This window comes from Brassica napus, chromosome C1 (assembly GCF_020379485.1).
Source record: "Brassica napus cultivar Da-Ae chromosome C1, Da-Ae, whole genome shotgun sequence".
Lineage (NCBI taxonomy): Eukaryota > Viridiplantae > Streptophyta > Magnoliopsida > Brassicales > Brassicaceae > Brassica > Brassica napus.
The window spans coordinates 45,535,637-45,551,663 of NC_063444.1; the positions used below are offsets into that span (position 1 = coordinate 45,535,637).

Below are 16,027 nucleotides of genomic sequence, written 5' to 3' on the forward strand. Positions count from 1 at the left end.
TATATATATATATATATGTAATAACTCATAACATTTATGTATTAAACTATTTGGCTAAAAGTTAGAAGCCCAAATGAGCACTCCTCCATGATCATATACTATAGTGTTACATAAAATATGTTGGTAAAGATCACCAATAATTGTATATGCATAAAGTTATAATTCATCTTCCAACTTTTGTTTTGGTTGTATTATGCAAAATAGCAACTATTCCCATATATATCCTCTATACATAATTACCGCCCCACACTAACTACTCTTTCATATAATCTCGTGATTCAATTGCTAAATATACTCATAGAAAAAGTTAATATGTCATTATCATAGATCCACTTAAAAACCAATCTCTCTTTTTTATTATTATTTGTTACTCAAATGCTACTAGCAAAAAATATCATAGAAAGTATCTTATATTTTGAATATTCTTACTTCCATATAATCCGCCATAATTATGTTGTTGTATATAAGATTTCAGGTTTTCTTAGCTAAATTTGGTATATTCTTATTGAGTTGAAATATAACGTTGGTATAACTATATCTTCACTAAAATTTACGATTTTGTTTCTAAACTAAACCTACTCAATCTATAAGGAGACCTATACCGATTGATTGCACTGAAAATAACTTGGTACCTTCCGTAAACTCGATTAAAAATACCACTGATAATAATACATCTTATTAGCCTCCAATAACTAAAAAATGGCTGAGTCTTTCGCTATCTACATACACGAGATGTGAAGCCCTTCAAAATAAGAAAGGACTAAGCATTTTGCTAGTCACAGGAGTATATAGATATAAAGTATCACAATGGTCAAAGATGACACTACAATAACACGAAACTAATGGGAAAATTAATCATTGTGGGGGAGATCAGAGAAACATTTAATTGTGCTGTGTTTTTTTTCACGAATAGCAAAGATCTTTCCACATACGAAATCAAAATCGAGCAAACTTATCGTATTCTTGGAAGAAACTAAAATGCACATCGAAATTGAAATCCTTCGATAACACGATCAAGAATATCAAGCTTTATTTTTATTAAAAATTCAAATTGAGCTATTGTCTGCTATACATGTTTGTTTTTAGTGATATCGTCACATCAATAATCCTGAGAGGTATTCAAGTGCCAGATCAATACATAAATTGGCTGGAAGCTTGTAGCTTCACTCGTATATCTTCACGTTGAAATAGAGAATCTGCATAATAGTTAAAAACTTGCAAATAAATAATGTCCTCAATTATATGGTTTCTTCTTTCTCAAATTTTAGTCCTTGTACTGTATCAGTGCTACTTAGTCAGTCATCAATAGAAACTCTAACAGAGTTCACATTTTCCTTTTTAAACCATATCTCCAACGTAGAGTTTGCTGCTTCAACATTCTGATGCAACATTAGCAGTGCCGTGTTTAACAAAAAAAAAACATTAGCAGTGCCGTGCTCAGGGTTTTTGGGGCCTAAGGCTAAATTAATAATATAATTTTTATTTAAATTTAATAGTTATTAAATTAAGATTTATAATATTTTTATTAAAAAATATAATTACTATAATGATACATTATATTATATATTGAAAATAAATTAATATCAAATATAAAATGATAAAAGTATATCTAAATTTATTTATAATATGATAAATGGAACTGTATAATAATAAATTTATATAATAAATGTAAGGAATATGAATATATAATAGAGTTAAATTCTTTTGATAATATGTATGAAAAAATCAATAAAAAGACAAAAACAGTTAAATATCTAAATTGAGGATAATGGATAGGAATGGTAACATTAATTTACTCCAAGAAATAAAACAAATATAAAATGAAATAAATGATCCTGGAGAGATTTTTTTTGTACAAATTATTATCATCTAGTGTAACTATTTAACAAAATTACGAAGTTAAATGCATTTTATCTAATTAACACACCAATTAACAATCGAAAATGGGGCCCCAAAGGTTAGTATTTAAGTGGGGGGCCTGAGGCAGTTTCCTCTTTTTCTATGCCTATGGCACGGCTCTGAACATTAGCCTAAAACGAGACGGGACTGATCAGATCATTAAGTTGGAACTTATTGATACGATAATTGTTTTTCTTGCCATATATTGTGTCATGAGTTTGGGCCGTCTGGATGTGTTTACAGGTCACTGGAGTCAGGGCGTACACGCCCAACTTTTTTGTATGTATCTGTTTAACTTAAACCAGGTCTATTTGTGACAACAGCGAAGAAGTAGACATGTGCATAAGCCCATTTGGAGTTGGTTAAGTGGCGATAAATAAGGCTATTCTGAAAATTGATATATGATCTATTTTTAATAAATTAGAGTCTACTATTTTAGCATTTTTTTAAGAAACACTATTTAGAAACTTTATAGTGGGACCCTTTTCTATTTTTAATTTTGATTTTTATATTTTTTACTTAATAAAATAATTTATATACTGTTATAACTTTGTTTCCTACGTGACTTAGTGTATAGATAAAATACTACTATATTTTTACGTCACTTCTATACATCAAGATTTTTTAGCGGTAAGAGAAAAGACAAGGCGTTCTTCTAGCTCCGGCGCGTGACTCCTCTGTCCGTCGCCGGACGCCTCCCCTTTCTCCTTCCTCATCTTATCTTTGCTCATCTCCTTCCTCTCTCTGTCGGTGTCGACATGTCCGGAGCCCTGGTGGTAGTTACGGTGTCGGAACCCTAGATCTGCTCCGGGGGGAACTAGATCCGGCTTCTTGTGACTTGCTACTGGTGTTTCTACGAGGCACTGCAGGTTTGGAGGGAGATGGGTCGGTTTTTAGAGTTTGATTTCGATGGATCTGTTTTCCCCTTTCCGATCTACTCGGAGTCATGGCGGTGATGGCGCGTGAGTGTAGGGTGGACTCACTCCTCTGTTCTTCATGGTTTTATGTCCCGACGGTGGTCGGAGTGGAGTGGAGCGCTAGGTTTCTGTGGTATCGAAGCTTGGCGTCTTGTTTCGATCCATGGTTTTGCTGCCGTTCAAAGGAGGCGTCAGGACTGTATGACGGCGCGTGCTCAATACACTGGTGGTCGTGTGGCAACAGTTTGCTGAGATATCATCCTGTGTAGCTCAAGAGTCGCTGGTTTGCTCTGTCGTCTATGGCAGATTCAGCCGCTTCTCGGCAGTTACTCTTCACATAAAACATAATCTGAATCTATATCCACAATCGTTCGCCTTGTCGGAGCTCTGTTGCTGTCACTTATCGTAAGTGGTGGTGCGGCTTTGGAGTCAAGACGCGTCCGTATGGTGGCGCTCGGAGGTGACGGGGCTGTTGATGCGCATTCTGGTGGTTTTATTTCCGGGCGATGGAGGCTTCTTTAGCTCCGTTGACGTCGGTTCTCTTGTGGGGGGTGGAGGCTTTCATAGATCCACCGTCGCCACTCTTGCTTCCGGGAAGGTGAGGTTTCTTTAACTCTCTTCGCCGGCTTTTGGATTACGGTGAGAGGAGGCTCACATAGCTCCTTGATACCGGTGTGAGACCCTTTGTTTTGGGTGTGGCGATTAGATCGAGGTTTGTAGAGGCGGTTGGTTCTTGTAATCTGTGAGGGATTCGTGGGTCGCCGAGGATGAGATATTAGTTTAAGCTCTCCGGCGACGGCGATGAAGTTTTTAGAAGAAGTTTGTGCGGTTCTCGGCTCAACTGTCCAGCGTTTCTGGTGGTCCAAAGTCGGAGGCGATCTCGGTTATCTGATGAACCCTCCGGCGTGAAGACAGTTCGGCGATGAACGTTTGTGTACGTGCGGAGGCTCTGCAGGTTCGGAGCCCCGGCGGTAGTGGCGTCTCCTTGCGGCGCGCCTAGGGCGATCAACCCGGTTTCTAGTTGTTTGGACCGTGTGGCCGTCTTGTATTTCTTGGGCTTTGGCCCATTGTGTGTTTATGCTTTGTGGCCCGTAGTATCGTGGGTTTTTGTTTAAATCTCGTGCTGTTTGGGCTTCGGCCCTGGGCTTGGCCCATCTATCAATAAAAACAATTTGGGAAAAAAAAAATACATCAAGATTTTTTTTTGTCAGCCTCAAGCATGCTAATCTTTTGTTTCTCATTCCAATCTCTTAAAATGACCCCCGAAAAGTGCTCTTATAATAATAATATGAATTAGGATTACTCACGCATAGTTTAAGATGATCATTAAGTGGCCTTTTGCACACCAATAGACAAGTATATGCTTGAAAAATAAGATTAGGCTACCTAATACGTCCATTAAAGTACTTAATACACTAGATCATAAAATGGTTAAATTAACCTAACAAAATTCTAAACAATCCCTCTCCTTTTGTCACTAATCGATATATGGACCTGGTGCTCATCCCAACACAAAAGGGCACAAAAGTGCCTCTTAAAGGTTAGATATATTGGATCGTTTGTGTCATCTAAATTGGATTTGTGATGGATGATGTCCGTTTAGGGACAAAAGGTTATTTAATTCATAGTTCAAAAGACTTACGTCAGAAAGTGTCATAAAAGTTATTAATTTAAACCACGAAACTCTTGGACTAACGCAATGTACATGAAAAAGGAAGACGAGGTTAAAGTGCCAATTAGGCATGGGCATTCGGGGTCCCAATCGGGTTTCGGTTTTATCCATTCGATTTTTGGTTTTTCGGGTTTATCAAAATCAACCTCATTCGGGTTATATAAAAGTTCGGTTCGTGACCGGTTCGGGTTCTATCGGGTTCGGGTCGGGGTTGGTAAATCTTCAAAGAACCGGTATAACCCATTGTACTTTTGGGTTTGGGTCCCAATCGGTTCTTCGGTTTAAAAATACCTGATTTGTACCTATTTGTAACTAAAACATAAATGAAATCGGTTCTTCGGATTTAAAATACATGATTTGTACATATTTTAATAGCCAAAACATAAGTAAAATCGATTCAAAATAGGAAAAAATATCAAACGTGATCATTCAAAATCAAGCGAAAAATAAACATAGCTAGTGATAGAAAGAAAACCAGATAAATGAAATCATTAAACAAAAACTAAGTTTTCATGAAATGAGAAACATTATTCAATGAAAACAAAACCAAAATCTAAAAACTCCAGGCTTCAACCGCCACATTCCACCATCAACCTTCATATGTAACAGATAATTATTTTAGAAGTTCAATAATATCTTAAAGTATTTTGGATACATATTAAAATTAAGATCATATTTGGTAGAAGTTCTTTTGTGATTTTAAATGTTTCGGGTTCTATCGGATATCCATTTAGGTTCGGGTTCGGTTCGGATAATACTCATAACCCAAAATACCAAAAAACAAGATCCATTCGGTATTTATGTCGGGTCCGGATCGGTTCGGATTCGTTTTTATCGGATCAGGTTCGGTTCGGATTTTCGGGTTCGGTTTATTTGCCCAGCCCTAGTGCCAATATTAGTGTTTTTTTTTTCTAAAAAAAATTATGAATGCTACCATACCAATATACCATAAAAAAAATCTAACTAATTAATAACTTATTTCATGGTATAACAAAAGCGTTTATGTTTCTATTTTCAAAAAAAATTTCTTTCTTTTTTCAGTTATCTGGCCAAAATAATATACTTCAACTTGCATTTTAATTAGTATCATTTCGGGAATTCGTCAGCCACGAGAAAAGTTCAACATGCCAAAGTTATATTACTCAATTAAAGTGTATAAATTAATACGACAAAACGAAAAACCTAATTTTGTAGTTTACACGATTAAAGAAAGAAACTACATATATATAATTAAGACAGAAACAAAAGGGTAATGATGTCTGACGCTTATCCGCCTAAGACCTAAAACATGTGACACAATGCACTCTTCGTCGACTTCAACACCATTTACTCATCTACGACCAATTTTAAATTTACTTAATTGATTATTACATAATTGCAACAGTTATCTAAGCATGTGAAAGAAAATCTTTTATTGTAAAAATTCTATAACTTCAAATATAAAGATTTTTGCTATTCAAAAAAGAACTTCAAAACTTCAAATTTAGAATTTTAAGAGCATTTTCAAAAGAAGCTGTATAACTCCAAATAGAATTTTTTTTCTTCCAAAAATGAACTTTAAAACTTCAAATTTAGAGTTTTAAGAGCATCTCCAAAAAAGAACTCTATTTTGAAGTTTCCAAAACTCTATATTTGAAGTTTAAAGGTCTTCTTCTCCAAAAGCAAAACTTCAAACTCAACTTCTCGTAATGCATATATGATCTATTAGTGCATTTCGAAGTAAAAATGGCTCTCCTCATTTTTACTTTGTAGATTACGAACTAAAAATTATCGAAATCGGATAATATTGATACTTGTAAATACATTAGATTGGAACAAGAAAGTAAAAGAGAAACATAAAATATTGCTAAGAGACTAATTTCTTTTCGATTATATTATACTCGTGAATATATTTGATATGAACAAGAAAAAAATTGTACGAAAAAGACATCAAAAACAACAACAACAACCATCTTCAGTTACACAAAAAAATTTGGACGATATTTGAAATTTTTTAAGGTTCCGGATCAAACTTACCTGACTATTAGTGTTGTTGTAATATTTAAATTTGTGTAATATTTTATGTCTTCATGTAATTTTTTAAAATCTTTTTGTTAAGTTTGGTTTTGTATATTATTGTTGTCTAAATCTAGCTTAAAATATTTTAAATTTTATTTTAAAGTTTCATTTAATTTTATGTGTAAAATTTAAAATATTTATGAGATATCATTTTTTTAAGGATTAAAAAAATAAACGAGAAAATATTTATGAATCATATAGGTATATAGGTGATGTGTGAATGTAAAGACCAAAATGCAAATAAAAATATGAAACTTCAAATTTGAAGTTTTGAGTAGTGAAACTTCAAATATAGAGTTTCACTCCTCAAAACTTCAAATTTGAAGTTTTGGAGTTTCTTTTTGGAGAGCAAAAAACTTCATATTTGAAGTTAGAGTGTCTTTTGGAGATGCTTCAAAACTCCTTATAATTAATTACACATCATATTTATGATTTTTAAGTATTTTTTTCATTTATCTTTTTAATCTTTATTTTTTTTGTATATCATAAATATTTCAAATTTATTTTAATAAATTAAAAATATTTACACATAAAATAAAATAAAATAATATTTATAATATTTTGAAACTAGAACTAGACAACAAAAATATTACAAAAGAAACTTAATATAAAAAAATTAAAGATACATAAAGACATAATTATTGTACAAATTTAAATATTACAACAACATTATAGTCTAGTAAATTTGCATCGGAACCTCTGAAATATTGTTCAAACAAATTTTGTGTAACCGAAGATGAAGCATTACAGAAATAATTTTATGGAATAATGTGATATTTTACTTGTAATTTAATATTTAATTATGTATTTATATTTATAATTTTATATTTTAGTGTAAAATTTTATTAATTAATATTAATGTAATATTTTTGTATATGTGCTAGTTACTTATAATTTTTTTATGGATTTATATTAATTATGACAAATATAAAAACCATAGTGTAAATTATAAATAATTTTGAAGTTGAATTCGAAGTTTTACTTTTAGAAAAACACACTTTGAAATTTTTTGCAAACTCGAAAATATAAAGTCCTTTTAGAAATGCTCTTACAGAAAGAATTTATGCACTTCCAACAAGAAAAAGAATTTATAGCTCTACCGTGACGATATATATACACGCATATATATATATTAAGAAATCAATGCACCTAAAAATGATTAAGTTGGTGTACTATATTAAGCATTGACTAATTTTTATATGCGGTCTCTGGTATGTGTGAATATATTTGTACACCAAAAAGTGACTATATTTAATATAATATCTAGAAGTAGAACGAAATCTGATTTGATATGTTATTATCGTCATTTTATGTTTTTATTGATAGTTATTTTTATTATCTAAGAGAATTTCACGTTTTTCTACACACATATATACATTCCTGCTGACTAATTACTATAATATCTATGTCAATTAGTCACCATTGTATTGTGTGTGTGTGTGACATGCGGATACGAGGAAATACAATTCAAAATCGATAGAGTAACTTCTCAAGCTACCGGAAACCCCATATATCTCAGTCTAGTTAAATTATGAATGTATTATTTTGCTTATATTCCAAAGATTGTTGTTATGATTTCACATTAAACATGTGGAGGAAGACCTCGTAATCAATATTCATATATATATAGCAGTTCACACATCAATGTACACAAGAGAAAACAATATAAATATAACTCGAGATAACACGTATAATTAAAAAAAATAAAAAATATTAAGATTCAAACATATGATGGGACCAGCTTTCTTCTAAAACACGTGGAGACTTAATGTGATAAGAACTAAATTACTTTGAACATTGAATTACATAAACGAGTAGACAATCATTAAGTTGACTTAAACTAATCACAAACGAATAAGGTAAATAACTTCCACGCAAATCGTTCTAGTATATATATAACCCCAAGTTTCAGCCCATGTCGACCAAATCAAATCAGACAAAAAAAAAAAAATTTGTCTCGATATATATCGATATATATTATATGCAAATATTCCGACGACCTTGCGAGACAAAAGCTTGGCAGAACCGAATCTGTCCAGCGGAAACTATGGTGAAGATTCATCCCGACCGGAAAACCCTCGGCACCGGAGAAGAAACAAGCTCGCCGTACTTGACGACTGAGAAAGAGAGTTTCACGATTTGGATGAAGTCGTTGGTGTTCAATACAAACGGCTGCACCGTCTTCGATTCAAAAGGGAATATAATTTATCGTGTCGATAATTATAATTCTAAGAGCTGCCGTGAAGTTTACCTAATGGATTTACACGGTCGTGTCTTGTTGACCTTACGTAGACAGGTAGAGACACGTGCCAAAGTTATTTTCATGCAAGTTTCTAACGTTTTCATTCACTTTGAAACTAATTAAGTTTTTTTGTATGTTTACAGAAGTTTGGATTATTCAAAACCTGGGAAGGATACAGATCACCGACGGGGACAGCTGAATCAGCAACAAACTTAGACTATTTTCGAGTGAAAAATAATATGTTTAAGATTCCTAGTAAAGATTCATCTTCTTCGTATAGAGTCACAACGGGGTCGTGTAGAAACGATGAAGAATATTGTTATAAGATGGTAACTCGGGGATCAAGTTTAGGAATCGAGGAGAGTTGTGGAAGACTTGTGGCAGAAGTGAAGAGAAAACAATCGAGGAATGGTTTGGAGTTAGGAGATGATGTTTTGACGATGATGGTTGAGTCACAAGTTGATCACTCTTTCATCATCGGACTTGTTTTAACTCATAGTCTTATCAACTGTAAACTGTAATAAAAACTGAAAACCATCACTAACTGATGGTGTTTTTGGGTTCAAATTATTATTAGTTTTTAACTTTCACAAACTTTTTTCGTTGTTGCTAATGAAAATACAACTGATGTATGATACTTTAAAGATATAAAAGTTTCAATAAAGTGAGTGTAAGCTCTCTTTAATTTACTCATTTAAATGTTTAAAAGACTAGAAAGATGGAGCCAATTTTAAATGTTAAGGGTAATTGGCGATGAAAGTTTAACGTGGCTGCTGAGAAATTTCCATAGATTAATATAAAACTAATATGAACCAGATTGTGCATGCCTCATAACCAAGAGATTATGATTTGTAATCTTTTCATTTATCTATGACGGTGTAATCTCCTATATAAGAAACCTCTATGTTATGAATAAATATAGACTTTTCCATTACTTTTATAACACGTTATCATCACGAAACTCTAAATCCCTAAGCTAATACCCAAATCGAAAAACCCTAAAACCCTAAAACCCTAACCCTAGCCGGCGATCCGACGAACCCTAAACCCCGATCGCGTCTCTTGTTCCCGCATCTGTTCCAGCTCGCGTCCCTGATCAGCTTCAGCCCAAGGCGTTCCTGATCCTAACTCAGACGTTCGCGACCCGAGAACAGCTCCAGCACGCGACCTCTTCCTCGTTCGCGACAGCATCAGACAGCTCGCGTCCGACGATCAAGCCGTTCCCGATCAAGCAACAAAGGACGTCCGCGACCCGATAGAAGCGACTCGAACCATTCAGCTCGCGTCCCGTTCGTGTCCAGCTCGCGGCTCAACTCCTTTGGTGGCCCGATTCAACAATCATATAAGGTTAAAAGGTAATTCAAAACCTAAGAACCCATAATCAAACATGGATTGATTGATGAATAATGAAACCCTAAAACCCTAATCTTTATGAATCAAAACCATAGGATAATAGATCAAAAATCCTAACTGAGTAAATCGAAGCTCTAAAAGTTCGATACCCCAAACCCTAAATCATGTTCCTACATGATTAAAACCCCAATCGGTTTTTACAAGTTAAAATCCGATAAACCCTAACCCTATTTTTGGATCGAAACCCTAAATTGTGTAATGCTTGAATCCGTTTGATTATTTTTTATTATTGATCCAATTGCTAGTCTTGATAAAACCTAATTGAATCTGATTGTTAGTCTACATAAATCTCATACCTGAAACTGATTGATTAATTGCTAAATCTTGATTGAATGTTTTAATATTACCCTTGCACATATAGAATCTGATTGCTAAGATTGAGTGCATCATATCTACTTGGTCATGTGGCCAGTTTGCATTATATATCATCCTGACCAACATGTTTATGTTATACGCATGATCTGATTATTATCACCTTTGCATTATCTGATTGTTTTAAATTGAGGTTCCATAATTCCACTCCTGTACATATAGAATTAGTATGCTAGGTTTGCCTTATAACCATATGGCCACATGAAAACATATAGAAATTGCTTGTTTGGTCGATACCCTTGCTTGATAAATCTGTGTGACTTATTATGCATCATATATCACTTTGGCCGTGTGGCCTTATTGCATTATATCACATTTGGCCGTGTGGCTTGTTTGCTTATTAGAAATGTATTGACTTGATAACATGTCTTGTTTATGGCCGTATTTTAAATATTTTATGAGATCTAAAATTGATTGATATATGATTTTAGATGTCGAAAATCAACTTGGATTTTGCTGCCCTAAATCTCTCAGGAGATAATTATTTGAAATGAGCACTGGATACTGAGTTTATCCTAAAGTCAAAGGACTTGGTGAATGAATCACAAAATGCGATAATGCCAATGAGAAGATTGATACAGGGCAATATTAATTATTAGTCATCATCTTATTAAGAGTCCCAAAGATCAGTATCTGACTATAGAGAATCCTCTAGACCTTTGGACAGAGTTAAAAATCGAGATATGATCACCAAAAAACGGTGTTATTAACAAAGACCCTATTTGATTGGAGGAATCCCAGAATCCAGGACTATAAGTCCGTGGATGAGTTTATTGCTAGTTGGGCAAAATAATGGATTACTGATGAGAAACAGTGAATTGAGACCTCCTGGATTAACCCCATTACCTGATACCAATAAGGCCGCAGAAGAAAAAAAAAAGGTAACCACGTCCAGAATGATAGACCACACGGTCATGACCGTGGAGGGTGGAAAGGACGTGGCCATGGCCACTATAACACATTTGGCCGTGGGAATCACTATGGCAGAGGTTGTGGGTATCAACCCAATTTGAGCCATGGTCAAGGCAGTGGCTGTGGTATATCCTTTAAACCACAAAGCTCGACCAAATCAGTGTGCCATAGATGTGGAATGGAGAACCATTGGGCTAAGATATGAAGGACTCCCATGTGACCTCTATCAAAGAGAGTCTGAAAGGGAAGAATCCTGAAACCCACTTGGTCTATAAAGATGGTGAAAATAATTTCGAACATGATCAAGATGATCTTATGGAAAATGAGACTTATGATTGCCTAAAAGAATCAAGTTGATAATCTGATTTCGACATCAAACTTGTGTGATTGCTTTGCTTGTATGTTTTCTCTGATTTTTGTCTCCTTGAATTTATTTGTATTACATTGTCTGCTTAGATTAAATGAATGAATGTTTTTTCTATATGAGTACACTGAAAAACGCCAATATAAGTACTAAAGCAGGTATCGCCAATTTGAAAGAAGACTATGGCTAGGCTAATTTATTATTGCCTAAGGGTATGCATCTAGAAATCAGTGATGCCTTATATTCACCTAGCTCTAAGAGCAAGAGCAACCTATTGAATTTTAAAGATATAAGAATGAATGGTTTCCATATTAAAACAATGGGCGAAGGAAACAAAGAGTTCCTTCAGATATATGTATAAAATCGCCCAAGACCATAATAAGTCCTAAAGACTATACATGCATTCTCTCTGACCTAGACTATGCATAGATCAATATGATAGAGGCTAAAAGCCTGCGAAAATATACACTTTATGGCACGACCGGATTGGCCATCCTGGTCCAAGCATGATGCAAAAATTGATATTCAAAAGGCACACATTAAAAGATAAGAAGAGTTATCCCAAAGAATCGCACGTGTGTAGCATGTACACAAGGGAAACTCATTAGGCCATCACCAGTAAAACGGCTACGAGCTCCTTTTTCATAAATAAAGACTATATGTCTAGATAATACTGGTGAATAGATGTCCCAAGCGTTTAAATGATTATGGTATGTCCATGGGGGTAAGTGTGGACAATTCTGTGATACATGTCCATACCAAGAACGGCTTGGCCGAAATATTTTAAAACGCAAATAGCTGATTGATAGACCATAACTTATGAGGTCAAAACTCACATTCACAGCTTGGGCCACACAAAATTTACATGCACCTAAGTTAATACGCATAAGGCCATTTAGTGAGCATAGATATCCCCTATCACAATTATTAACGGGTCAAGAGCCAGACATACCCCATCATAAGACATTTGGATGTGATATCTATGTACTAATTGCTCCACCACATAGAACAAAGATGGGACCTCAAAAGGAGGATGTGGATATATGTTGGATATGATTCTCTCACAATAATAAAGTACTTTGAGCCAACTATGGGTGATTATATTTGAGGCCAAGTACACGGATTATTTTAAGACCAGGAGGAGAAAAATAATAATAAAGGTGCTAAAAGAATGATAAAAGAAATAGAATGGAATCAACCATCAATGTCTTGGCAAGATCCTCGGACTAAAGAATGTGAAATAGATGTCCAAAGATTATACATTTACAAAGCTAGCTAATCAAATGCCAGACACATTTGCTGACCCGAAAAAGAATGACTAAGTCATATATAAACCAGCTTGTAAAGCACCAACGAATTTGATGTCCAAGAAGAGACACAGTCAAGTTGCTACAGAGTCTAGACAACGTATGAAACATGGTAGACCAATAGGTTCCAAAAGATAAGAATCCTCGGAAACAAAAGAAAGGTGCAAAGAATGATAATCAAAATCCAAATCCGAGGTTACTAAGGAAACCATCCCAAACATGGAGATAAGGCCGGCCGACTCTAAGGTACAGATACCAAACAATGTAGCTTGGAACGCCAAGCTGCAAAGTATTAAAGGTCCTGATAATAATGAATCTCAATCGATTATATCATGTCTGGAACATAATGGAACCAATAAGGAATGTCGACTTAAGATGATTTATTTGCATACAAGGTAGCACTTGAATTTATGAATATAAGCGAGGATCATGAACCCACGTCAATATAAGAGTGCGCACTCGTAGAACATATTGGGTTGAATGGAAACGTGGGGTTAAATAGTTTAAGGAAGAAAGGCGTATTTGGCCATATGATTAAGACGCCATATGATGTTAAAACCAGTGGATATAAATGAGTCTTGTGAGGAATAGAAATCGTGAGATATAAAGCTTATATTGCACAGGGATTCTCACAAAGGCCAGTAATAGATTATGAGGAGACATACTCCCATGTGGTGGATGCAACTACTTTTAGATTTCTCATAAGTCTGGCTATATAAGAGAGAAAATTAGACTTGCAGCAAGTTGATGTAGTGACTGCATATTTATATGGTCCACTGGATAATGAAAGTACTAGAGGGTATTGAGCTAAAAGTACAACAAGTTCTCGAGAACAATATTGATAATCATCAAAGTATATGATTTGAATATCCTAGGAACCTCTGGATACAATTTCCCAAACAGTTGAATATGTCAAGAAAGAGTTTGAGATGAAAGATCTTGGAAAACAAAGTTTTGTTTGGGATTACAGCTTGAGTACATAAACAATGAAATCCTTGTGCATCAAATAGTATATACAGAAAGGGGTACTCAAGAGATTTAATATGGACCAGTCTCACCTATTATCTAGTACATGAGCGTGAGATCACTTGTTTTGGACACTGATCCATTCAGTCCAAAGGTGGACGATAAAGAAGTCCATTTAGTCTTGAGATGGACGATGCAGAAATCTTGTTTTAGACACTGATCTGATTGGTCCATTAGAATGACGATGAAGAAGCCTTTGATTTTGGTTTATTTTATACTAATCAGCCCAAAGATGGGTTATTTGGTTTTGTTGATTTATTTTCAGACAGGTTATGTTTTACACATGGTGGTACACGCATATCACAGCAACATCATCCAAGATTTCGTGTGTGTGTATTTGAGGTCGATGACTCAATATGTTCGATCAGATTGTAGCATGACCGATGGTAAAGAAGAACCAACTATCATGTTCGAGGACGAAGCATATTATGCCCAAGATCTTCATCACCCACGGATTGCAGAAAATTGGAGAGGTCCAAGGGACCTTCAGTAATGTCCAAATCATGGGGAGTAATGTGTGTTGTACTATTTTTCCTTCACCATGGTTTTGTCCCAATTGGGTTTTCCTGGTAAAATTTTAATGAGGCAACATTAAAACACATTACAAACTTTAAATGGTTATGTCATCCAAGGGGGGAGTGTTATGAACCAGATTGTGGATGGCTCATAACCAAGAGATTATGATTTGTAATCTTTCCATTTATTTATGACGGTGTAATCTTCTATATAACGAACCTTTATGTTATAAATAAAGATAGATTTTTCCTTTATTTTTATAACAAAACCGAATTAAAGTATGTGATTAATTAAGTAGCAGAACTACCAGCAAAATCCCAATTATTAAATTTTCTTTTGCAGGGCTCCCTTATTATAAAAACTTTGTCGGTGGGATTTGATTCGATTCCTAGGAGAAGCTCTGTATCGTTCATTTTCGTTAAAACACTAAAACGACGATGCACCATACCGAAACACATCTTGAAGCTCCAATCCACTATTTTATATGTGCAATCCCTTTGTCGTCTAGAAGACTATAACATGTAATTAATGGAAATGTGTACATGTTATGTTTTTCCATAAACAAAAAAAGGTAAAATTTTAATATGTTTTTTTTTTGCTAAGAATATAAATATCATTTCAAAAAATGAAGATATGGTGTTCCGATAAATTGTTGATAAACTGTAAAATCTAGGATAATTAGTTCCATGGTAAAAAAAAAAAAGATAAGAAAACGTGAGAGCAGACAACAATCTGTAAAACTTGGGATTTCAACTTGTAAGCATCTGTAGAGAGTGACTGTGATAAACGAGCAAATCTCTAGCTAAGAGTAACACAGAAAAGCAGCAAGGAAAAGAGGTGCTAGACCGCAAAGAAGGCAAAACGAAGTTGTTTCATCCGGCAAATTTTTAATATGTAATGTTAACATATTCACTAATATCATTATACAACTTATATGCAATAATGTTCATATATATATTCTGTGTTCGTAAATAAGAAATGCATTTAAAAATATATAGGAGGGACAAGCAGAATGATGTTTTTCCATAAACGTGAGTGCACACCTAAATTAAACTCAAGTCAAAGAGGGAAAAACAGAAGGATGTTTTCTTGTAGTGCTATAACACGGAGCAATAGCTAACGGTGTCTCTTTAAAAAAAATTCATCAAATTATACTCTTGGAGGAGAGTATGCATGCGTTAGAGAATTTGACATATATAGAGATGAGAGAATTGGACACAACGAGATCACGATCAGCGCCTAAATTGAGACAAATACAATGAAACTATTAACTATGAGCTAAGTACGAAAGCCGCATGTTAAAAGGAGAAAGCTTTGATGACACAAATG

General features: G+C 34.4%; 1 protein-coding gene across 1 annotated transcript; it reads left to right on the top strand.

The window, feature by feature from the left end:
• The first annotated feature begins 8,485 nt into the window (after positions 1-8,485).
• On the top strand, positions 8,486-9,550 carry LOC106375108 (protein LURP-one-related 11). Its single transcript, XM_013815005.3, has 2 exons — positions 8,486-8,842; positions 8,932-9,550. The coding sequence occupies exons 1-2, from the start codon at positions 8,528-8,530 to the stop codon at positions 9,307-9,309; spliced, it is 693 nt and encodes a 230-aa protein (XP_013670459.1). The 5' UTR covers positions 8,486-8,527; the 3' UTR covers positions 9,310-9,550.
• Positions 9,551-16,027: the final 6,477 nt, after the last annotated feature.

Bases quoted from the DNA above. Each gene is read 5' to 3' on its own strand.
- LOC106375108 (XM_013815005.3), top strand. From the start codon at position 8,528: ATGCAAATATTCCGACGACCTTGCGAGACAAAAGCTTGGCAGAACCGA. The intron at 8,843-8,931 runs GTAGAGACACGT...GTATGTTTACAG, and splicing joins TGTTGACCTTACGTAGACAG to AAGTTTGGATTATTCAAAAC.